This window comes from Lepidochelys olivacea (assembly GCF_965140295.1).
Source record: "Lepidochelys olivacea isolate rLepOli2 genome assembly, chromosome: 9".
NCBI lineage: Eukaryota > Metazoa > Chordata > Testudines > Cheloniidae > Lepidochelys > Lepidochelys olivacea.
In genome coordinates this window covers 84,496,485-84,521,045 of record NC_140419.1, presented here as the reverse complement: position 1 = coordinate 84,521,045, position 24,561 = coordinate 84,496,485, and the positions used below count along the sequence as shown (strand labels likewise).

Below are 24,561 nucleotides of genomic sequence, written 5' to 3'. Positions count from 1 at the left end.
CCCTCAAGGATTGAACTCACAACCCTGGGTTTAGCAGGCCAATGCTCCAACCACTGAGCTATCCCTCCCCACGTTGGAATCTTGGGTTCCATTGCAGTCTGCAGTTGGAGTTATATGCATAAATATGGGCCAAATACTTTGCTGGCGTTACCTCTTTGAAGTCAAGGGAGTTACATATACATTCAGAATATTTGTTTTGATTGTACTTGTTCCCTCCACATTGATCAGTATTTTCTTGCGGCCAAAAGGAGTCATCAAAGAAATTTTCATGATGGCTGGCTTGATTGCATTAGTTACTGGGACATGGCAAAATTGTCATCCCTCAGATGTGCGGTGTGGTTCATCTGCCTTCATGGAAGAAGCCATTTTGATATGACCAAGAATTACATAGGTCTACTAGAGAAACAGAAGTTTACCTTTACTTTATTGCATGAAAAATGCCATTTATCATTTTATCTGATGAGTGTTATTGTGCAGCTCAAAATGACATTAGTCAAAAATCATTTAGTGGTTAAAGAGAGTATTTCAGGAGTCAGGTTTAAAATCATGTAATTTGAGAACAAAAGTCAGAGGCTAAATAACCCTTGTTTCCCAGCATATGTAATGAAAAGTATGTATACAGAAATGCAATCCATTCTGATGCACAGAATCCTCAATAGCTGCCCATAAGATACAGCATTTGCTAGTAATGAGAAACATGGTGTCTTCAAAGTGTTAGGCGTTTACCCAGAATGGAATCCTATGTATGCTTTATCAGACTGGTAAGAACAAGGTAATTTTGAAATTCTGTGGTGTGTGACATGCATTTTAAATACTAATGCTGACTACATATAGAGTCTGATTCTCTTCTCCATCACAGCCAGTTATGTAATATTGTAATTCCATTGTTTTCAGTGGAGTTACTCCAGATTTACATCATGTAAGAGCAAAATTGGGCCTTCAGGTTACCAGCAATAATTATCACTGAATTAAGGGTACTGAGATAAGCAGGTATCTTTGTGCATTGTATATATTATTGGATTTGGAATTTTCTATAACTTCTGGTTGACTTGGAACTGGTACATGCAGAACAAGAAGAGACCATGTCTTTTCAAGCTCACATTGCTTTTTCTTTTAGGTTTTATAATAAAAAGACTCTGGTTTGAAAGGGCAGTTATGGCAAGACGATTTCAAATAATGTCAGCTTTCATTACTTTCATTTACCTTATATCACTTAAAATAGATAAAACTACATCTTCATTCTGATTCTACAACGTCAAATGTGCTCACTAAAGTTAAACGAGAAATGAAACGTAATATGACCCATAGTGTAACAAAGCCACAGTCCACCTTACAGGGTGCTCTGAATGGGTTTAGGTAGGAACTTTTTGATCATCTTAAGTCCCAATGTGAGTATTTTCTAATGTCCATAAATATACATTTTAGAATGTAAATCTTGTAAGCAGGATCAAACCGCATGTATGTAAGTAGCGAGAAATTAGGCTCTTCTTTAACTTCTTGAGTTCTTCATTCAATACACTTGTGTCTTCCTGTACTTATAGTGGTGCCTCTTTCTGGTCTTGTTTTCGTGGAAATTCTCTGACCTGTGGAATCACAAATCTAATCACTTGTAGATTAAGCATGAGGCGTATTCTCACCAGAGCTGGGCATTACAAAGATGAGATAATTGCAATCCTCTGATGGGATAAACAAACACTAATATAATGTGTTACTGCAAGTTATTTACCACAGCCACAAAATATTATTTACAGAAGAATTAAAGTCTTTGCATTTCTGATAACCATTTATGGGAAACCATAAGATTTTTTTGCTGGGGTTGTACATTTAACAATGTATTATCATTGTAGAAGCAAATATCTTTCCAGGAGTTTAGAAGCAGGTAAAGCTTTAGTAGCCATTATTCTAACAATCTTCTTACTTTGGGCTTCTAGAATTGGAGCATTATGTGTTACTCACTTTTACTCAAAACTTTACAGAAAATCTAAATTTAATATGCTGTACTCCAGTGTATTAGACAGCAATTTTATCAAAGAAATGAAGAGGCTGTTTCTTTAGTTGGGATTATGTGAATTTGGGGAGGGAGGGAGAGGGGAGAGAGACACACCTTGCCTCAAAGCAGAAAGTTTTGCTGAAAACAGCAAGCAGTGGACACAAGGGAGGTATATGTATCTATAGAAACAAACTCACTTCCGTCTGCATTTCTTTTTTCTGTCCAGACACTAGAGAACAATGTTAAGACTGTAGCAAACACATTCTTCCTTTAAGCAGGTCACTTTACCCTAGAACTATAGATAGTGCAAGAGTGCAGTGGTTGTCAGGGAGCTGCAAGGCACATAAATACTGCTATTACCAAAATAACTTATTTTGATGGCAAACATTTTGTTTCAAAATGCGGATGTGCAAAGAAGTTTCGATAAAATTAGAACTGTCTGGAATTATTGCCCAAAATTCAACTTGAAATAGACCAGAACCATTTTGAGCCATTGTTAACTTCATATATATATAAGCCTCCCCAAAACACCCCAATAACCCATCTTACACAATGTTAAAGTGGTAAAGTCAAGCTCTTAAAAGTTAGGAAATGACACAATTAAGGTTGCTCATGCATTTGCATTATGATAGGCTTTAATTAAATGATCTCACACTTCTTTGACACAACTTCCCTTGCCTCATTCAGTGTCAGGAGAACAGCTAAAGGCACCCTTGACGCTAGGGTAACCTGCTTTCTCCCACCAAATTTCAAGACCCTACTCCCAAACATGAACCTACTAGAGCTTCTCAGTGAAACAGTTGTAGGAAGTTTTTAACAGGCAAAACAACAGTCTTGGAAGTGACTGAACTTTCAAAACCAAATTTTTAGCTGAAGCTTAAAAAAAAAAAGTAGCCTGAGACCAACACCCCACATGGAAAATTTCAGCCCAACTGGTTGAAGTTTGACAAAGTTACGAGCACCTGAAAACAGGAAACAGGGTCTTCTAATGGAAAATGTTGGGCAGCCTTAACCATCAGCATGACTATCAACTCTCTACCTACTACTGTGTATCATGATGACTTTAAACTTCAGACCTGCAAGTAGGAAAACAGTGAGAGAAGCTATTCTTGCTGGATTTCTTAGTCACTTAAAAGTGGGGTGTATAATATCTTTCACAACAAAGAATTCCTGTTTGATTTTGTGACCACAGAATTTTGGGTTAGCATCTGAATCATTGCAGGCTTCCCTGAAGGAAGCTTTTTTGAGACACTCCCATCTTTTTTTAAACTGTGAAAAATATAAAATGACTCGGATTAAGGACTTACTTTAAAATGCAGAGCAGTGTTTGCATTTAAAGAAAAGACGTACAAAAACAACCCCTTTGGTTTTATGATGACAGGTCATACATTTAATCTTATAGCCAAGATGAAAATATATTTTGGCCGCTGTGATAGCAAAGCTTCATTCCACATATTTCACGAGTCTGGCAAAGGGAACTGTAAATCCTCCTTTACCTTGCACTGAATACAGATCCCAAAAGAGAGCTGAAGCACGTGGGAAGTGAAGTCTGTTCTGAGGATGGTATATACTCAGGCTTTGCTTTTCAAGTGAGACAAGGAGTTGATGTGCCTATTTACAGGATGGGACATAATAAATGAGATGATGTGGCCATTACTCTGTTTATGTATTTAGTTAATGTTAATGAAGATGACACAGCTTATTGAGCTGATTTCCTGGCATTTATTACAAATAATCAGTTAATATGATATTGAAGATAGTAATAGAATAGGATATGAGTGGCTAGATCTTTCAGTGGCTGCTAATAAGGAAACTGGAGACTAGAGGGGAAGACATGGTTCCCTGGCAGACTGCAGCTGAAGAGGAGCTTTTGATTTAAGGAAAAGTGAATTGGGTGGGCAATCACTCCGCGGTGCTCCATATGGTTAGCAAACAGCATACTTTAGTCAGCAGAGTCACACTTGGAAATAGGTGAGCTTCAGAGCTGAATCTCTTTTTTGGTATTTGTTCTTGGTTTAGGATTTGAGGACATTTCAGGATACCTAGGAAATGTAGGTTATGCTGCTTGATAGAGAAGGCTACACTGGCTCAAATCAGTTTCTGGTTCCTTCTATCATAAAGATATTTTATGGTTTCTGTGATTTAGTTTCTTGGTTCATCTTCACCACTTCTACTTCACCAGGATACTGAGACAGATCCAATTCCAGATCCCACTAAGTGCCTAACTTTGTTAAAACTAAGATGTTACAATGTATTTTAAAAGTTAGAAACTGAACAGAAATTATAATCGCTTGGAAGAAAAAGTCCCTAATATAAACTTATAGCGGCATTGCAATTAATTTACAGATTTATTTAAAATACTCATATCTATCTAAATTCTTACCAGATAGCCTTGAGCCTACAAAAAAAAAAAAAAAAGCATCCGAATTCAAATAGCTGTTTTAAATAAACCCTAACAGGAATGAGCTAGGGAGGTACAGCTCAGTATTAGCAACCCTGAATAAACTGTTGGATTTTTATGAAAACAAATTGGATTAATCTCCACAATTAGTTTTAGAAAAATGCATTTGCATTTATATTAAAAGAATGCATAGCATGCCAAATGCTAACATTGTTTCCAATACAGGCACTCAGTCTATGGTGCACAAAAGAGTGAGTCTGCCAAATTAAAATGCTATGGAAATATTTCAGCTTCCAGGTGAACAGAACTAACATAAAGGTCTTGTAACACTGGGCAACACTAACTGGTTTCAATTTAAATTAGCTGGTTTTCACTCAGATTATGTAAATGTTCCAGCTTCCCTTCCCAAAATTTCTATCCTGGTCCATCCATTTCTGCAGACAAGCAGGAAAGGCTCTCTAGATGATCACAGTTTGAGAACCAATGCTTTAATTCAGGTGTTAGCCTCCAGTAGTGTTAACAAATGTTACCATGGCCCCTTGACATTTAAATCCATTAGGTGGTTTACTCTGTGTATTACCTCTTTCCAATTCTAGTCATCCACAACACTGTAGGGAAAGAATCTTTCTTAATCAGGAACAGATGGCAAAAAAACAGACTGTCTAGTCTGCATATGCCGATCAGTGTGTCACTTTATTTTCCGGTGGCTCTATGACAGACTCCAGATCTGCTTTGAAAATGAAACTTGAATATAAGGGCGATGAAGGATTCAAGTGTCTGACACCCTAAAATAGGAAGCTGCCGAGTGACTTGACGTGCATAGGAATCTGGGGCTTCTTATTTATTTATTTGTATTCTGTTTTAGGAGTCTAGGACTTCTCACCTTGCAGAATTTTACAAATAAAATTAACATAGTCTCTAAGTGCGTGTATACAATTAAAAATCACATCATGCAATATAGCAAGCTAACTCAGGGCCAGCCCGAGGCCTAAACAAATCTCTGCCTCAAAAAGAACTTCAGGCTTCTTAAACCATCCATCCATGTTGTGAAGATCAGCAAACTCTGGCTCTGAGGAAAACATTTAAAATATCAGGACAGCCGTGCAATGTTGAAAAACCAAATGAGAGCTCATAGAAGGTGAGCAGTTGGGCAGAAAATGGGATGTTGAGAATAGGAAATCAAGTTAGCAGCACTTCATCCAAGAAGCGAGAAGAAAATATAAGTAGCTCAACTCAACCACATTTGAATCTCTCCTAGATGTTTTTCATCAATGTTAAGATAAACCTTTAGGAAAATTGAGATATTGTCAAGGTTTGCTTGTTGCTTTAAGACTAAAGAAACCAAACAGTGGCTCTGCAGAAAGCCTACAAGCAAATGCAGTGTAGGCTGTAATTTTTGGGTTGTAAACTAACAGCTTCTCAGGTGCTGATAATCCTCAGTTTGTGACTATGTCTTCCTCCTGGAAGATCTACAAAGGGAATCCTTTTCCCTCATTTTTGCCTGTTTTCTTATCCTCCACTGCCAGCATCCCCAGAGTGCTCCTAGGAAAGGAGCACAGCTCCCTCTGAAGCCCATGGAGCATACCCCTAAATCATCTGAAGAGGACACAGGTAGAGCTGGTTGGGAAATGTATCTTATTTCCTGCAGTAACAAAACAGAAGAAAATGAACATTTTTCATTTTTTGTCACAATTTGGATGCAAAATTTTTTGGTTTTTGGGAAACAACAACAAAACCCAGAATATTTTTTGGTTTTTCATTTTTCAACAAAAAAGCCAAAAAAAATCAATAAAAAGCATTTTTCATAGAAAAAATTTGCTTTTATTTTGGCCAGGTCTAGTCACAACAAATGACTCAGGGTGCTCCTTTCACTCAGGTGCTGAGCTTGGGTTTTTATCTTGCATCCTTTGCATGGTGTGGTGGCTTGTTGTACAAAGCTAAATACTGTGCTGGCTGAATAAATTTATTTTGTAAACATCTTAGGCAGAGATATGGTATATATATTTAACATTCGTCAAAGGCACTGTACATCTCCTCACTTCTTGGCTGCTGTTTTTTTCTAGGGCATCGGGTACTGTTTATACAGCAATAGACATTGCCACAGGACAAGAGGTGAGTGCTAATATTAAATCCAGATTTTTATGTAATTCTTCAATATTTTCTCTTTTATCATGAATATTATGTCATACTCATTGTTCACATATAGCTTAACATTAAGGTATCGGTTACTTTGATTTGCTATTGACTTAAATAGAACCAGAATTTCACCCTTTGTATAGCCAGTTGTTAAGTGGACTATTTTCCCTACCTACTCTTTCCTCAAACCAGTTCTTGCATCCTCTTAAATTTTATCAATCCCAACCTAGCAACCTAGACTATTATGGCATTCCAGGTTGTATTACGGTATAGAGAGAAATCTGTAAAGACATCCCAGATAGCACCTATTGCTGGTTTACACATAGTTTTTATTACTGATTTAACTATACTGGTTTAGAAATTGATATAGGTAAATCTGTGTGATCCTATAGTGTGGAAGCAGTTTTACCAGTATAAAGGTATTTATATCAAAAGAGCTTATATCTATAAATTTACAACACAAAAAACTTGTGTAGAGCAGACTTTAGATTGTGCATCCTCTAACCTAACTACAGACTTATGGATAACCACAGGCTTGACGATACCCAGGGTTTGTCAAACAGTTTAGCCCATCTCTAATTGGTATTAGGAATAAATATGGTTCACTGCACTGACCTAAAAAAGTTTCTCCAATCGCATTATTAAGCACTGCCAGAAAGCATAACCAGAAAGAGTATGAAAAGAGAAGTTATATCCTGCACAGAAGGACATGCTAGCTCTCTCTTAATTACTGAATGTATTAATACAACAACCTTTTGTCAGATTAGCTGATGGATGTTTCCGTCACTTAGTTCCAATTTATCTTAATCATTGATTCAATTATAATAATAACACTTAACACTTTTCTACAGCACTTTTCATCTTCAAAGTGCATTGCAAATATTAAAGACAGAGCATTATTAAGCCACAATTTTATATTTTAGTGACATTGAAGTTGGTTGACCCAGACCATTAAAAACAAGAAAACTCAAAATTAAAGGTAAAGATCTGTCCTTAAAACATCCATTTATGCTTAGGTCATGCCTCACAGTACAAGACACTACACACTGATCTAAGTGTGACCTTGCAATAGTTGGTCACAGTGCGGGGAGTGGAGAATGAATGAGGTTTTGAATTAAGAATGTCTTGACTTTGAACTTCCAAGTTTTGCTACTTTTAGTTGTCATTTTCATGTTCATTTCTTTTTTTTTCAAACCAAAGTTTTTGAAATTATATAAAATCCTGTATAAAGGTCAACATTTGCAAGGTTAGGTGACTAAAGTGAGACCCCTAAAGCTATATTTAGACATCCAAATAACAATGGCATGATTTTCAGAGGTGCTGACCACCAAAGCTCCCAGTGACTTCTCTTAGGATCGGACACAAACACATTAAACTGACTGTGTTACTAATATACCATAATGGGATTTTTATAAGGGTTCCTGTACCCTTTAGAATGGTTTAGAATAGTTAAGTCTACCATGAAAATACATGTATAGGCCCCAATCCTGCAAACGTTTACACACGTGCTTAATTTAATCACAGAAATAATCCCATTGACTGACTGCTCATGTGTTTAAAGTTAAGCACATGTATAAGTGCTTGGAATATTGGGACCTTAAACCAGTTCTTGGGGGAGTGGGGTCAAGCTGAGGCGTCTTGTTTGGATGCCTCACAGTTCCTGCTCACCTGCGTTCCAGGGAAGTGATTTCTTAACTAGGTCCAAAGAGGTCAGCACAGAGCTGGAGTAGTGGCCATGAAGGGGCTGCTTGTCCCATGTCATATAGGCTAGATTTCATTCATTCCCCATTCAAACCCTTTGTTTTTTGAGATGGAGTGAATTTCATCTCCGGTGCATATTATAGATGGGACAGATAATACCTCGTTGTATAATGGTTGCTTGACATTTCCTGTTATAAGACCCTGTTTTCCGTTGCCAGAGATCTGCTGCAGGCCATATTATTTTTGAAATTTTTCGCCAAAATGGTTCAACTATCTCTGAGAATGAGGCTATTGAAAACTACATTATTTTGTCCATGTTTAAAAATTCTGGCAACTTTTTCTTTGAGAATCTCTAGTGTTTCCATGCTTTGGAGCAGGGACTCGAAATTTGGCCTTTCTCTCAGGGATGTGCCTTTTGCATCCCATTTGATAGTCTGCTCAAATTTGGCAGTGTTGTAAGCATTTGAAAAATCACTACATGTGCTCAGTAGAGAGATCTGAGATTTTTAGCAGTTAAATTCCCCCAAATTCTGGGCATGCTCCAGCTGGGGGCTGAGTAGCACTTTCCTTGAAGTTGCTGCTGGGGGCTGGGCCTCAGGAATCAGAGCAAGGAGATGATTACCACTCCCACACCCCCACCGCTGGGTCTAGGCAGTGTGGAGGAGGAAGCTGCTTGATTCAAATGTGGAGGGGACAACAGTCAGACCTGGGGTGAGGGTTAGGAGTAGATTCAGACAAGGAGGGTGGTAGATGGGGAGGAAAAGGGGAACCAGGGAGTAGGGATTGGGGGGAAACTGGGACTGGCTGGGCAAAGAGTGTGAGATTGGGAGCTGGGTTGGGGAAGACTGGGACTGGCTGTGCAAGGAGACTGAGACTGGAAACCAGTGTGCAGGGGGAGAACTGGGACCAGCTGTGCAAGAAGAGTGCAACAAAGAGTTGGGGAGGAGGGGGAGATTAAGTGAAGAGTCCATGGAGGAAGACAATGAGGAGGGGGAACATAAGCATGGGAGAGGTGGGAGGGTGATGGAAAGCCAGGGGTGGGAGAGAAGGAGACAGATTGGATGAGAAGCCAGGTTGGGGGGAACTGGTATTGGCTGGGCAAGGAGACAGGGGACAAGGAACTAGAGGGGACTGGAAATGTCTGGGCAAGGAGACTGGGAACAGAGGGGAGGTTGAAGACGGGGAGTGGAATGGAGAATCTAGATGGGGAGACTAGGACAGGTTGGTCAAGGAGAGTGGGACTGGGATAAGAAGCCTGATGAATGGAGACTGGGACTGGCTAGGTGAAGAGAATGAAACTGGGATGAGCAACCAGGGTGGGGAAGGGCTGGTTGCAGGGGGCATTTCAAAAGAAGTCCTACTTGGGGCGGATATAGGCAGAAGGGTCTGCAGTCTGGGATGGAACCCAAGATTCCAAGGGGGGAGGGATAGCTCAGTGGTTTGAACATTGGCCTGCTAAACCCAGGGTTGTGAGTTCAGTCCTTGAAGGGGCCATTTAGGGATTTGGGGATTGGTCCTGCTTTGAGCAGGGGTTTGGACTAGATGACCTCCTGAGGTCCCTTCCAACCCTGATATTCTATGATTTGCCTCTCACCATTCCTCTGCTATTTACAAACATCTGTGAAACCCACTGGCAAAGTGTCTCATTCCCTTCTAACATTGGTCCACATGGAGGATGACAATCTAATTTTTCTATCAGCTACTTCATTAGCTCAAGTGGCAGAGATCTGTGTGGTGGATCTAGAGGTTCTAACCCTGGTGATGACTCACATTGGTGCCAGTAAGATGCTACTTGATGGAATATCTGGGGGGTGGAGGTTACAGGTTGTGTTTTTTACAAACCTAGAAAATTGCATGCAAGACTTCATTAAAAGAATATTATTTGGGTTGCCAAGTCAAGCACTCAAGATAGGAAATGCCAGAATTAAGTAGGTCTCTTCTGCCTTAATAATGTTCCTTTATTGTCGCTTTTTGTATGAAATTGATATAGGCATTTTATATAATTTATGTAAGGGGAATAACTAATCTTCCCTGTGGAGAATAGTTATTTAATTTGTATTGTTGCCATACTATTGCAAGATGGTTTTATTTTTTTATTTAATCAAAGTACCCAAATCACTAATTACTTGCAAAAATGACTGCAATGAATTGAGACCATTTTGGAATAAGCTAGGACTACAGAATGTTAATGATATTAAGTAGCAGATAACATTTTTAAAGCCATTTTATATGCAAACTTGCAAAATAAGACATGTAAGGCAGTGCACTCTGTAATTGTCACCCAAGTAGTGGATGAAATAGTGCGGATTTCAAAGTATAAAGCATAGTATTGCAATGCAAGTTACTGAGCACTAATGCCTAATTAAAGGGCAGTTTGGTATAGTTCTCAGCTGATCTGAAACATATGGTCTCAAACACATTTATTTCTTTTTCATTCTGGTCTGTTGCAATATATGCTATTAAACTTAGTATTTAACAAAATGTCATTTTAGGTGGCCATAAAGCAAATGAATCTCCAGCAGCAGCCTAAAAAGGAACTAATTATTAATGAAATCCTGGTCATGAGGGAAAATAAGAACTCTAATATTGTAAACTATTTAGACAGGTAAGTTGTGCCAGTCATTATCACTGTAGAGCTTGTTTATATACCGTGCGTCAAAGATTTAGCCAGACAATTTTTTTAAAAATTTTGTGTGCAAATGACCATTTGTGCACACAAAGCTGATCACTGAACGTCAGGATCCATTTACACAAGCATACAGAAAGCTATCCTTCATGTGTGCATGTGAAAGATTCCTGCAAACTATGTAGACCCAGTTTTTGAAAATTGTGACCAGCACGTGCCTTTTCTGAAAACAACTGTCAATAACTACATACATCTTCACGTTTTATGAGTTAGACACATTCTTCCTATTTTATTAAGTGGGCATGGTTCAAAAAGTTCTAGAATCTATGTCAATTGTTGCTCCCCGATAGGCATGATGCCATTCATGTAATTTTGGTGAAGACTAGATTCCTGCTAGGATTTATTTATTTATTTATTATTTTTTTTAATGTTCATGTTTAAAGCTCTCCATAAACTGATGTCTTGTCAGTTTTAAAATTGTTTTTGTATATCCAGGGATACTTCAAAAATGCACTGAAAAAATGTTTTTCCTGTGTTTTCACTTCTTTGCTTCTGACGGGCTAAATGAAAAACATTCAGCTACAGCTGGATTGTGTTTTCTGCAGGCAGCACATGAAGGATTTCCTTTCCCTGTCTTTATATTATTCAAGGTTTTTCAAACTGTTGATCAGATTCCATCTTCTGCCACCATCGGCTGCTGTGCGTCTTATACCTCTTGGAGTTAATGGTTATATTTCTCTATATATTTCACTATGAAACAAATAATGTGAGACGGCCTAGTTTAACTTTCTTTACATTTTCTAAACTGCATTTTTACTATCTAAAGCCTGCTGTACAGTTAAAGTATTGCCTATAACCTTTTTCATTTGAACTACACACGTTCTTCTAACGCTGTGAACTGTTCATTATACCTGGTTGTCAATGAAAAATGCCAAATAGGCAAAGTCATCTGTGAGTTTCTTTTGTCAAAACAACTCTGTAAATAGTTGTGCTTACTGATGGTGGTGTCTTCATTTTCTTGTTTCAGCTACCTGGTAGGTGATGAACTTTGGGTAGTTATGGAATACTTGGCAGGAGGCTCTTTAACGGACGTTGTTACAGAGACCTGTATGGATGAAGGACAGATAGCAGCTGTCTGTAGGGAGGTAAGAAGTGCCATGCATGGATGTGCTTGCTGGGATAGTGTGTAATGTAGTGTAATGGTGTGATAAGAATGTAAGGGATCTCAAAATACATCTTTGTTTAAAAGTTGTCTTTTTAATATTAGAGGAGGAAGAGCGTCTTAAAGGAAATCAGATCTATGTTCTGCTGAAAAATGCCATCCTTGTAATAAAGTTCAGTTATGATGACACTTTTTATTGATTTAGTAGTGTTTAGCTTTGCTTCTTTGAATGTTTACCTGTGATAATTCAGCAGTGCACCTTATTCCTGGCCTTTAAAAGGAAATAGTCTTGCCACAGAATGTAAAAAACTGCAAGTAAAAACAAATGCTAGTTTGTTAAAGTATGAGAAATTACATGACAAAAAAATATTTTAAAATCTGCTGTAGATTGTAACACCAAAGTCTTTGTCATGCAGTATTTTGCCAATAGTGATCCGGTTCATACTGAAAGAACTTTATTTCTTTTCTGGCAAATAATAGTTTGTCATATGGGATAGAGATGGCAAAATTCACTGTAGCAGCAATCATTCCGTCTGTGCTTCCAGGCTATAGTCTGTAACAATAATTGACATTTCTAATTCAAAAGCTAATGTGCCTTCATTTAGAAAGTTATTATTCTAATAGTGTTGAAGTAGCAAGCTATTTCACTTGACAGCACAATATTCTGCCATTACTCACAATTCATCTAGAAATTAAATCTTTTACAGATATTTTTATCCCCCTATATGATTAAATCAGGCCATTAATTTTTACCTTTATGTTCCTTTTTTATATCAGTGCCTGCAAGCGCTGGACTTCTTGCATTCAAACCAAGTGATCCATAGAGACATCAAGAGTGACAACATTCTTCTCGGGATGGATGGATCTGTCAAATTGAGTAGGTGTTCTTGCTCAGGTGGCATTATTCCAGTGGTTGTTGTGGAATTGCTAACTGACAGCCTGTTATCAGAAGGAAGTGATAGTATATTGGCCATTGCAGCCAAGGAATGTTTCATTTTAGAACAATTTTAACACCACAGGGAAATCTGAGAACATAGGTAGGGTGACTCAAAATTATTTGACTATGTTCAGAGCCCAGAGTTCTGATCTAAAGGCCTGAAAGACATGTAGTTTCTCACATAAATAAGAGCTGTAGAGTCCAACTTTGTTAAAAGAACTTAAACGGTCAAATTCAGTAGTTGTTTGGTTATATCCTGTTATGTAAACAAGAGATGGCCCTGTTTCCAGCCAGATACCTTGATGCATTCTTGTGCAGAGAATGGACTATTTGTATTTGTTTGCTTCATAGCCCAAGTTGGCGTTAACAGTATTTTTTTTCTTCTCTGCAGCTGATTTTGGGTTTTGTGCTCAGATCACACCTGAGCAGAGCAAACGGAGCACAATGGTGGGGACTCCCTACTGGATGGCACCTGAAGTAGTGACAAGGAAAGCATATGGCCCCAAAGTTGACATCTGGTCATTAGGGATCATGGCAATAGAAATGGTGGAAGGAGAACCCCCGTACCTTAATGAAAATCCTCTCAGGGTAAGGTGCAAGTGGAATCATATAGCGCTGTCCTTCTCTGCTGTCCCAATTTTAGATACAAAATCCTGTCCAAACCACACAAGCTTGGTATTGTTTCAACAGTATCATTGCAGCATAACAGTATATACTGTTGCTATAGGCACCTAAATGATGGCACCTCAGAAGATAAGTGACATGGAGTTATTCTCAATATGTGTCATTTTTGTCTTCAGAGCTGTTTAAAATTCTCAGTATGTCTGCTTGTTTTCTGAAATCTCCTTCTGCTGTATCTCTGATGACAAGAATCTTTCTGATTCCAAGTTTCTCCAGCTGATGAAGTCTTGTGAAAAGAATTTCAAACAGAACAGGGGGAAAAGGAGAATTTTCCCAAACACAGCTCAGAGTGTATTTGTTAAATAAATGAAATGTCTTATCTTATAGTGAAATCTGTAATTACTTATTAGTAAGTGCAGTTTTAAGGTTATCTTTCAACACAAATACTGGTAGTAAAAAATTGGGGCATTTATACTATGGAATAGTTTACATTTTTGTCCGAGGAAATTTAGTCCTTTCCTACGTTAATCAATTTGCATATTAAAATAAGTGAATATTAAGGGACAGTCTTGCCTAATTGTATCACTGAATGAAACACCCAGTTAAACACTGGTCTCCCTTCCCTGGGATGTATTCCTGGAGTGATACAGCAGCCCACATTTACCAGAGGAAGTCCAGCTTGTATCTCCCTTCCCTATGGCATTAGGAGGAATTCAGACCATGGATTAACATTTCATAAGTAATTCTAGATTTGCGTAGAGAGAATATCAGAACAAAGCATGGCCTCTAGGTTTCTCTCACGGGATACGTCTATGCTGCAGCAAAAAACATGTGGCATCAAGTCTCAGGGCCTGGGTTAGTTGACTCGGGCTCAGGCAATGGGTAGGGTTGCCAATTTTGGTTGGACGTATTCCTGGAGGTTTCATCACATGACAATCTTGAATTCTTGGAGACTCCAGGACAGTCCTGGAGGGTTGGCAACCCTAATAGTGGAGCCCAACATTTCAGTGTAGACATCTGGGCTTGAGCTGTAACCCAGGCTCTGAGACCCTCCCCGCTCACGGGAGCTCAGAGCCCAGGCTCAAGCCCAAGTCCAAACATCTACACTGCAGTTGTATAGCCCCATGAGTCCAGGTCCCACAAGCTAGCATCAGCTGACCCAGGCCAGTCTTGGCCATGCAGCAGGCCTTTTATTGCACTGTAGACATATTCATAGGTTCTGATCTGTGATACCCAGACTGCAGACATCAGCACACAGACCGCTGCCTCTGAAAGAACAGGTAGATGAACAAAAATAACGTTGGAGGAGAAACTGTGTTGGTCATTGCCATTAAGGAAAGAACAGTAAGGACGAAGTGGCCCATAGGGCTTTAAACAAACTCGACGTTGCAACTTTTGCAAAAGGTTCTCTATTCTTTTGGAAAGCCACAGATTTGGGATGTGCGGTGCTAAGCGTGGAAAGGCTGCACTTTCACTTGCACACAATAACTTGCACCTGCAGACTGCTTCTGTCCAGTGCTTTCTGCACCACTGCATGGAGGTACTGTGGGGGAAGGGACATTGATAATTACACTGAACGTGAGCCCCACCTCCAAAAGGGCAGGCCAGTAGTCACTATTACTGCAGTCCTGGTGCTAGAGCAGTGGCCTCTGAGCAGAACCAGATGTGCTCTGCTCCTTTGTGGGGAGAATGATTCCATACCCCATCATCTTCCTCAGGGAACCCTTGCAGAAACCTTCATGCCCTGGATTTGGCCCAAAATCTGGCAAGGAAAATTAGCGTCACTGCAGTCTCCAGCTGGCCCTCTGAAATGCAGCTGATTTTGACCTGCTGCAATCTCCCTACTATATGGTATCAGCGAGCTAATTAGGATTCCTCTAGACGCTGCAAATCAATTATTGCAAAGCTAATTAGGCTTCTCATCTGTGACTGCATTCAAATTCAGTTATACCTCTTCCCACCCAGGTTAAATCAAAGAGATGGTCTCTCTCCCTGCTGAAGTTATGATTTGTTGGATCACTCTTAATTCACAGAAGTAAACTCTTCAGGGCATCCTCAGTGAGAGGTCCATGCCTCTGAAACCAGCTCCCATGGGTGGTCTGGGGAGCTTCTAGGCATAGACCTGTTTGGCCAATTTGCTGGCAGATGTATAGGTCATTGTAATGGTTGTGTTTAAGAGTTTGTCTGTGTTCATGGAGTTCTGCAAAGCTTTAAACTGCAGGGTTGATACTTTATTTTGTGAATAATTGTTTTAATAATGCAAGGTGCCCAGGTGCTCTAGTTGCTGGCACCAAAATAAATGTATAAAGAAATAATAAAGGCATTTAAAGGTCATTAATCATGGACAGAGTTAATAGCCATCCTGATGCAAAAGCCTGTGTCATTTTCTAGCTCAGGGGAAACTCATTCCACTTTGAAAGACAAGTGTTCAGAGACAATCTATGGCACAGGTGCCCTTTCCTGGCTTCTGGAGATCCTAATTCGCTTCCAGTTCATGAATACAGCCTGCAATAGTGTGACTTTCTTTTCCCGGTGATTTTCACTGTGCCAGACGTGCACTCAGGCCCTGAGATACAAGCCTGGGGGCACAAAAATGCAATATACTTTTAAATCCATGTTGGATCTCCCAAGCTTCAATTTAAAAAAAACATTTTTCTTCTTTTTTATCCTATGAGTCACCTGTTGCACTAGTTGCATTAGTTTTCATCAAAAATTGCAAAATATTTCTAGAGTGCTATGGATGCTACAGTTCCCAGCCTGAGAGTCTTCATAAATTGAGCCTCACACATGTGGGTATGACGTGACCCATATAAGGTCTGTATCTAACTTTCCCAAATCGCAGCCATAACTATCTGCTGAATCCTTCCTGTTTTTTTTTCTATGCCAAATGCTTACTGCCCCTTTACAGTTCAGTTACTACCAATGTGAAATCCACTCCCTTCCTACATACTGGACATTTTTTTCCCTGCCTTACTTTGCAAGACCTAAATGATAAAATTCCCTCCTTTCCCACTTCCCTTCCCCTGAAATATTCAAAAGGTGCAATGCCTGGCTAAGGATGACTATTCTTCATGACTCATGTATTGTGATGAAATCAGCACAGTGAGTCAGCTTCTAAAAGGGCTGCTGCATTTAACCTGCAGCTCCTGTTTGACTTGGAATTCAAGACAGGGTAGATGCAACTCATATATCAATACTTAGCCTACAGCAAACAGAAGGGGGTCAGTAAGTTTTAAAGTCCATTGGAAACAAAAAGTCATCTGACCTCTGGAATGTCTCCAGTCCGGATGGAGTCATTTAGGTGGTAAAAGCTAAAAATGATCAATTCAGCTACGAACTCAGCAGTCCTCAGACACAGAGGCACTGATTGGAACGATACCAGTGTAAATCCAGAGATATCCGTGAAGTCGAATTACTCTGGATGGATAGTGGTGTAAATAAAACCTGAATCTGTTCTGGCATTCTAAGTACCCTTTAAGATCAAAGCAAATATCTGCTTGTGTAAGGCAGTTGCTTTAAAAGGATGAAGTGGCCCATAGGGCTTTAAACAAACTTTTAGGTCTAGAAAGCCTTGCTCTATGTTTAAGAGGGTAAAAATAGTGGATTTGGTCACTGTTTATTTGAATGCTAATAGGACAGAACTGGTACTATTTTAACAGAAACATTTTGGGGGGAGGGGGGGATTTCCAGGCCTCCTCCTATTCTGAAAGTCCAAGTGCGAAGAGTTGGTAGGGTTTCATAGGTCCCTTTTGTAACCTATGTAAGGATTCAAAGTGTCAATGTCATAACAACATCCTGTAGTGGTGTCATAGGCTTATGCTATAGGTTTTCAACTTTCTAGGCCTCGACCACAAGTAATATGGGTCTAATGATCTTCTTAAGGACAGTATTTTCAAATATGAAGGAACACAAATTCATGTGCAATTGTGTGCCATGCTTATATTTGCTGATGATGTGATTGTGTGCACAAACTGAATATTTGTGCACTCAAATGGCCCAGTGGATGCTTAGGGCTCCATGGAACTTGCTGTGGAATTCAACCCTTGCCACTGAATTCTTAGCTTGCTCCAGAGTCTTAGCTTTCACCTTTATTTTTATTTTGTTCCAATTATGTTTCTGCACCTTTGGGTTCTGAAGATGACCTTGAAAATGTGAAACAAGCATAATGGATATAGTTTTATCTTTCTGAGTCTTCAGACTCCTTGAAACAATCATTTTTGAAGTGTGAACTAGCTCGTTCATCTGAATGGGTTGCCGTCAAGGTTCCTTCCCCGCTCTGAACTCTAGGGTACAGATGTGGGGACCTGCATGAAAGATCCCCTAAGCTTTTTCTTACCAACTTAGGTTAAAAACTTCCTCAAGGTACAAACTTTGCCTTGTCCTTGAACCCTATGCTGCCACCACCAAGTGTGTTAAACAAAGAACAGGAAAAGAGCCCACTTGGAGATGTCTTTCCCCCAAAATATCCCCCCAAGTTCTACACCCCCTTTCCTGGGGAAGGCTTGATAAAAATCCTCACCAATTTGCATAGGTGAACTCAGACCCAAACCCTTGGATCTTAAGAACAATGAAAAAGCAATCAGGATCTTAAAAGAAGAATTTTAATTAAAGAAAAAGTAAAAGAATCACCTCTGTAAAATCAGGATGGTAAATACCTTACAGGGTAATCAGATTCAAAACATAGAGAATCCCTCTAGGCAAAACCTTAAGTACGAAAAGACACAAAAACAGGAATATACATTCCATTCAGCACAGCTTATTTACCAGCCATTTAAACAAAAGGAAATCTAATGCATTTCTAGCTAGATTACTCACTAACAAGTTCTAATACTCCATTCCTGTTCTGTTCCCAGCAAAAGCATCACACAGACAGACAGACAGACCCTTCGTCCATCCCCATCCCCCCTCCCCCCGCTCCAGCTTTGAAAGTGTCTTGTCTCCTCATTGGTCATTTTGGTCAGGTGCCAGCGAGGTTATCTTAGCTTCTTAACCCTCTACAGGTGAAAGGGTTTTGCCTCTGGCCAGGAGGGATTTTATAGTTCTGTATACAGAAAGGTGGTTACCCATCCCTTTATTTTTATGACAGTTGCATACTCTGAAACAAAGATTACAGTTGAAATGTCTGCATTAACTAATTAATTTCTTTTCCCTGGTCTACACTACAGAGTTAGGTTGACGCAAGGCATCTTAAGTTGACCTGACTTTGTAAGTGTCTATACTAAAATTTTGCTCTTGTCGATGTAACTCGCTCACTACACAGACTTAATAACTCCAACTCCACGAGAGGTGTAGAGTCAAGGTCGATGTAGTGTCAGTGTAGACACTGCGTTGCTTACATCAACTGTTGCTGGCTTTCAGGAGCCGTCTCACAATGCCCCACACTGACAGGTCAGTCAGTGCAAGCGCTTGTGGTGAGGACGCACACCACCGACACAAGGAGCAAAGTGTAGACATGCACAAGTGATATCATTACTGTGACTGCTGTATGCCGACATAAGTGAGGTCAATTTAATTTTGTATTGTAGACATTCTCCTATACTTTTGCAAAAACATCCAGCTAATTTGCTCAGCCAGCAGTCCCAGACTGCCCTCCCTCTCCCTCCAGTGATCAGAGCCCTATTGTCACTTGCCCAGCTGGCAAAACCTTCAGTTTACTCTCTAGCAACTTGTACCATGCAGCTATCCATCTACTTTGTGTACCTGGTAAGTGGGCATGCAATTGTAGGCATATTTTGAAAATCAACTCCTAAATTTCCCTATTTTCCTCTCTGAATTGATGAACTGTTGCACTGCACTTGAGTTATGATACAAAATCACAGTGATATCCAGTTGTCCAGAATGAATGGAAGTATCTACTGCATCACTCTGTCATATGGAAGTGGTGTTTAAGGGAACAGTGAGCACTGCAGAGATGCATTTGAATTATTCCTAGTACCTTTGAAATATGTGTTTAGGCCTGGTCTACACTTCAAATGTTTTGTCAGGGTAGCTATACCACCAAAACCTCCCTATTGCAGACACAACTTATGCCAGTAAAAAATTGCTTTTGTTGGGATAGCTTATTAGGAAAATGCAGTAAGCTGCATGGACAACAGCCCTTTATGCGTCTACACTAGGGCTTTTGCCAGCATAGAAATGTCACAGAAAAATCACACCTGTAACCAACATTGCTTTACCAGCAAAAGTTGCGAGTGTAGACCTGGCCTTAAACAGGAATACATATTAGATGTTGACAACTCTGAAAGAAATAGATTAAACCCTCTGGTTTAATGTTTCTCTAGGCTTTGTATCTGATAGCAACTAATGGAACCCCAGAACTTCAAAATCCTGAGAGACTCTCTGCTGTGTTCCGAGACTTTCTGAACCGCTGTCTGGAGATGGACGTAGACAGACGAGGGTCTGCCAAGGAGCTTTTGCAGGTAAAATGGGCACAGGTGTGTGAGGCAATTGCAAGCGAAAAGTCTATGTAAGTGGTGGCATTTGTATCCTCCAAATATGGAGCCCCACTGGCTACACAAGGAGTTGGTGTAGTCGGATCTTCATTGTGCATTACACGTCAAGCTTGGCACTTCTCACACTACCAATAGGTGGTCTGTCATGTGTAGTTTTCTTTTTCAGAACCAGTTAATGGCATTTGAATGGGGCGGCGGAAAGGGGGCGTGAGGTGGGGCTGATGTTCCTCCACTTACATGGGTGCAGTTAAGGAGGAAATCCTTTGAAGTTAACCAAATCTGAAACATAAGTGTAAATGAGGTGAGAGCCTGGCCCCAGAAATGAGAGGCCAATGTGCACTCTGTCACCCAGCACCCTGTAGTCTGAATTTTGCCTTCATGCAAAAGGCAACTGATGTGAACCTGCACCTCAGAGGTTCTGAATACAGGATCTGGGCCTAAAATAAGATTGGGCCAAATTCATCCCTGGAGTCACTAGAATTGCACCAGAGATTAATTTGTCCTTCGTGTTTTGAAAAGTTACATAGCATTGTGTCTTTTTAAATAAAATTAGAGCCTCAGGATGGCGCAAGCACAACCAAAAAGCTGCTTGACAGTTAGGGTAAATGGGCTTTGAATGGAAAATAATGAATAATTTTTCTTTCTGTTTTTGTTTTAAATAGCATCCATTTTTGAAATTAGCCAAGCCTCTCTCCAGCCTGACTCCTCTCATCATTGCAGCAAAGGAAGCAATTAAGAACAGCAGCCGCTAGCATTGTGGACTGGCTTTACCCCAGGCCAGCTCCCTCCAGAGCAGGACTGAACAAAACTCTGTAAAACCTCAATTCTTGTGCTGCAGGACAGGCAGACATAAGGACAAACAAACAGTCACAGTCATGATGGAGGCCAGCTGTTTTCCAGCTCTTCGAGGACTAGAAACCTAACACGTGTCTTCTTCCTGCTCTCTGATTCCTTGATTTATTTCTCAGATGAAACAGGGCCCAAAACCAAGCTGCCAGGCCAGAAATCGCCTTGTTGTCTCAGCCATCTCCAAGGTCAAACAAACTCAGTAGCGAGACTCCCAGTGACCATCCTATGCATTTCACTTTTAAATGATTGGTTGGTTCTTAAAGATTCACAGTCACTTTTCTGAGTTTTTTGGTTTGGTTTGGAATGGAAGAAGGGTCCTCCTGCATTGAGAAACCTCCTCCAGGTCGAGTTGTCTTTTGAATACAACCCATTCGCTAGTATTTGCCCATTCATGGTACTGTTAGATGAGAAGGATGAAAGTGAAGGTGCTTTTCCAACCAAAATTAAATAGCCCGCCGAGCAGGAATCGCATCCTGCTGAGATATACCCTTTTAGCTGTGAACATGCAGAGTTTGGGTCCTTCACAGCACAATGTGTGCAATTAACAATGGTACTTTTGCCTTGGTGAGGTTCTTGTAAACTGAAAAGCGGAACAGGCAGCAAGTTTGTTCAGAAAGGACTCGTCTGATATAAAGCTGTAATAAAAATGGCAGCCCAGTCTTACTAGGTGCTGAATCTCTCCTCCAAAGTGCTCAGCACACAACTTCCCCGGCAGTGAGCTGGAAGGGCACTCCCCTGAAGGGAACTGAGGACGCTCAGCCCCTTTGCAGACGGGAGGCACTCAGTGCCCTGTGGGATTACACCAGCTGTTCATAGCGTGAGACCCTAACCAACAGTAGGCTAAAATCTGCTATCAGCTGCCTCCACGCCAATGCAGCCCTATTTATACTTGGGTTTGTACCGATGTAATGGAGGGGCAGAATTCAGCCTAGCGATTCTGTGAACTGAGTTTGCCCATCCTCTTGGCTGGGTTGTGACTGCTGAAAAGGGACAGGTAGCGTCTGTAAAATTCCCAATCAATTAGGGACCCCAGTGCTCTAAACTGTTACTCCGGTGAGTGCCCCTTAGTCATGTGAATAATCCTATTGAACTTGTTGGGGCTACTCCAGTGAGTAGGAGTTTGCACGATTTTGTTCTGCATGAGCTCTCTGCCAATCCAACAAAAGAGGGTGGAGAAAATGTATTTAAACTAGAGGTTTTGTAGTGCCAGGTGAAGGGAGGGAAAGAGAAATGCAGAATAGCGTACATAAATACTCTTAGGCCATAAACTGGGTCAGCATTTAACTCTCCCCTCAATGCATGCACCAAACTCGCCTTAATGCTGGTATGTATATATCGAGGGGAGAATAATTGCTGGAAATGACTGAGGATTGTACTGGCTAGTAAATTTATTTGTAAAGGAGCAGAATAGTATAACTAAACAATTCGTATTATGTGAAGAGGACAGACGTGGTTGGCTTTCACTTCGCAAAATAACGTGTACGGAATATTTGCTGCTGGATTTTAGGGTTAAGACTGCATTTAAAAATCAAAGCCCTTTGAAACAACAGTAGGATATGGGGTATTGGTAGTGGGGAGCCTGCCTCTGTAAAAATAATAATAAACCCTCGAATGTAGCTCAAGGTGACTTCACATTTAGTTTCTGATACTTCAAGGAGCTGAGCATTCCTCAGAGGTGCTAAGTATCCTCAACTCATAGTTAGTAAGAGTTAAGGGTGCTCAGCCCTTTCCTGGATTAGGCCTTGAGCCTTTGGCTTTGGATTTTAGTCAGATCTTTGGGTTGTGACTTTCATTAATATTGCCAACTGGCTGGCCCTCATTATTTGTCCACCTCAGTTTCTGTGGGGCTTGACTGAGGCAGTGTTTGTTAGTTTACCATACTCAGCTGTTAAATAACTTTCCCCAGTCTCCTGGGATGCAGAACAAGTTTTTGCTTTTGTTTTATGCCCAAATAAGTAAAGATCTTTTTTCTGCAGCGGGGTCATTTTTGTCTTTGTCAACTCAGGTTAGACATCTAGGGGATGGGAGTTTAGGCTTCTTTGAAAATCCAGTGATTCAAACTCATGAAGGCCCAACCTTATTTTGTAAAGCATCAGTCGGAATGAAATGAATTTAAATTCCACACAAGAAGTAAAAGAGCAAGTGACAGTTTCTATTTCCAGGGTAGCTTTTTCTTTTCTTTGTATCTACAAAGCTGTGGACATCCGTCCCTTGAAAGGAAAGCACTTTCTGTGGAGCATTTCTGGTGGACATCCAGGACAAATCTTTTTGGGGGGAGGTTATGCTATTCAATTTGCTCTGAGTTTTTTCCATGGTTGTTTTTTTCAGCTATAAATATTTTGCCTTTTTATCCCAGCTCCACCCTTCAAAGAAAGAATTTAAAAAGGTATAATCAAAGATATACGCTTCAGAACCGTTTGTGCTCCAGTGTGTGAAATATTGTAGACACTGGCTTTTTAAATGCAACTGCTTTAATAAGAGGCCTTAATTTTTATTTTATTTTTATTGTAAAAATATTTTATTTTGCAGCAGCAAATCCAGAGATTTTACTTTTTAAAAAAATTCCAAGCATGCCGACAAGATTCAATAGAAATCCAGTTCCTGCCAGTGATTGCAACCAGCGCACAAGATATAATTGCCCAGCTGAGTACTCTGTAAAAGGGACCAATTACTTTATGTCCCTTTTTATAAGGGACTAGTAGCATTCCTAAAGCTCTTCACTGGGGAGAGTCTGTGGCACTAAATGCTACAAGGCAGTGGATGCAAAAAGATAGGAGCTGCTTTTATGTCCTCCTGAATTTGGAGGCAGACTTGGAAGTGGAAAACAATCCTGAAAGAGACAGGCCTTGTGTGTGAATTACGGAACTGAAAAATAGCACATCAGGATAGGCATTGCCTTTGCAGAACAAAAAAGATATAAACAATCAGATAAGTCTGTGGTACCATCTCATTTATTGAGAGCCATCCCTGGTTTAGGCAATTATATATATTTTAAGGAGTATTAGAGAGAAGCTAAAAGAAAAGGAGGACTTGTGGCAACTTAGAGACTAACAAATTTATTTGAGCATAAGCTTTCGTGAGCTACAGCTCACTTCATCAGATGCATTGAAGTGAGCTGTAGCTCACGAAAGCTTATGCTCAAATAGATTGGTTAGTCTCTAAGGTGCCACAAGTCCTCCTTTTCTTTTTGCGAATACAGACTAACATGGCTGCTACTCTGAAACTAGAGATAAGCTGTTCCTCCTGCCAAAAGCATATATAAAGATAAACATACTGTACATGTTTCAGACACTTTCATTCCAGGTATTAATAGACCGGTTAATTTCCTTTTTCTATTTCATTTTTAAATTCATAATACAGTAAAGAACTTCCCGGTCTCAAATGTTGTTCCAGTCCCCTATAATATTGAGGTGTGAAAATGGCCGTTAGCTCACCATGGTTCCGAAAGGTCCTAGGACAGGAGCAAGAAAGCAGTAAAATCAGGGAAGCTTGAGAAGCACAGTACAGATTATTTATTTAAGAAAATGGAAAAGGAAAAAAAAAAAGCCTTACATGTAACAGGGCTTCTGCATGCATTCACAGGAGCCAGAGAGGAATTGCTGGATCTTACAGTGCTCTCAGGTTTTGGTCACAGTATCGGGCAACGGTTGTGTTATCACCTGTTGTGTCTTTCTGCTTTTGTAAAT

General features: G+C 40.1%; 1 protein-coding gene across 4 annotated transcripts in view; it reads left to right on the top strand.

Moving 5' to 3' along the window:
- PAK3 (p21 (RAC1) activated kinase 3) overlaps nt 1–23,935 on the top strand; it is a 217,470-nt gene extending 193,535 nt beyond the window's left edge. For all 4 annotated transcript variants that reach the window (XM_084638916.1, XM_084638918.1, XM_084638917.1 and 1 more), the window contains 7 exons: nt 6,455–6,503; nt 10,721–10,833; nt 11,882–11,999; nt 12,794–12,893; nt 13,345–13,541; nt 19,856–19,993; nt 20,689–23,935. In XM_084638916.1, the coding sequence (XP_084495042.1) occupies nt 6,455–6,503; nt 10,721–10,833; nt 11,882–11,999; nt 12,794–12,893; nt 13,345–13,541; nt 19,856–19,993; nt 20,689–20,778 (805 nt within the window). In that variant the 3' untranslated portion in view covers nt 20,779–23,935. The remainder of the gene's footprint in view (nt 1–6,454; nt 6,504–10,720; nt 10,834–11,881; nt 12,000–12,793; nt 12,894–13,344; nt 13,542–19,855; nt 19,994–20,688) is intronic.
- The last annotated feature ends 626 nt before the right edge of the window (nt 23,936–24,561 follow it).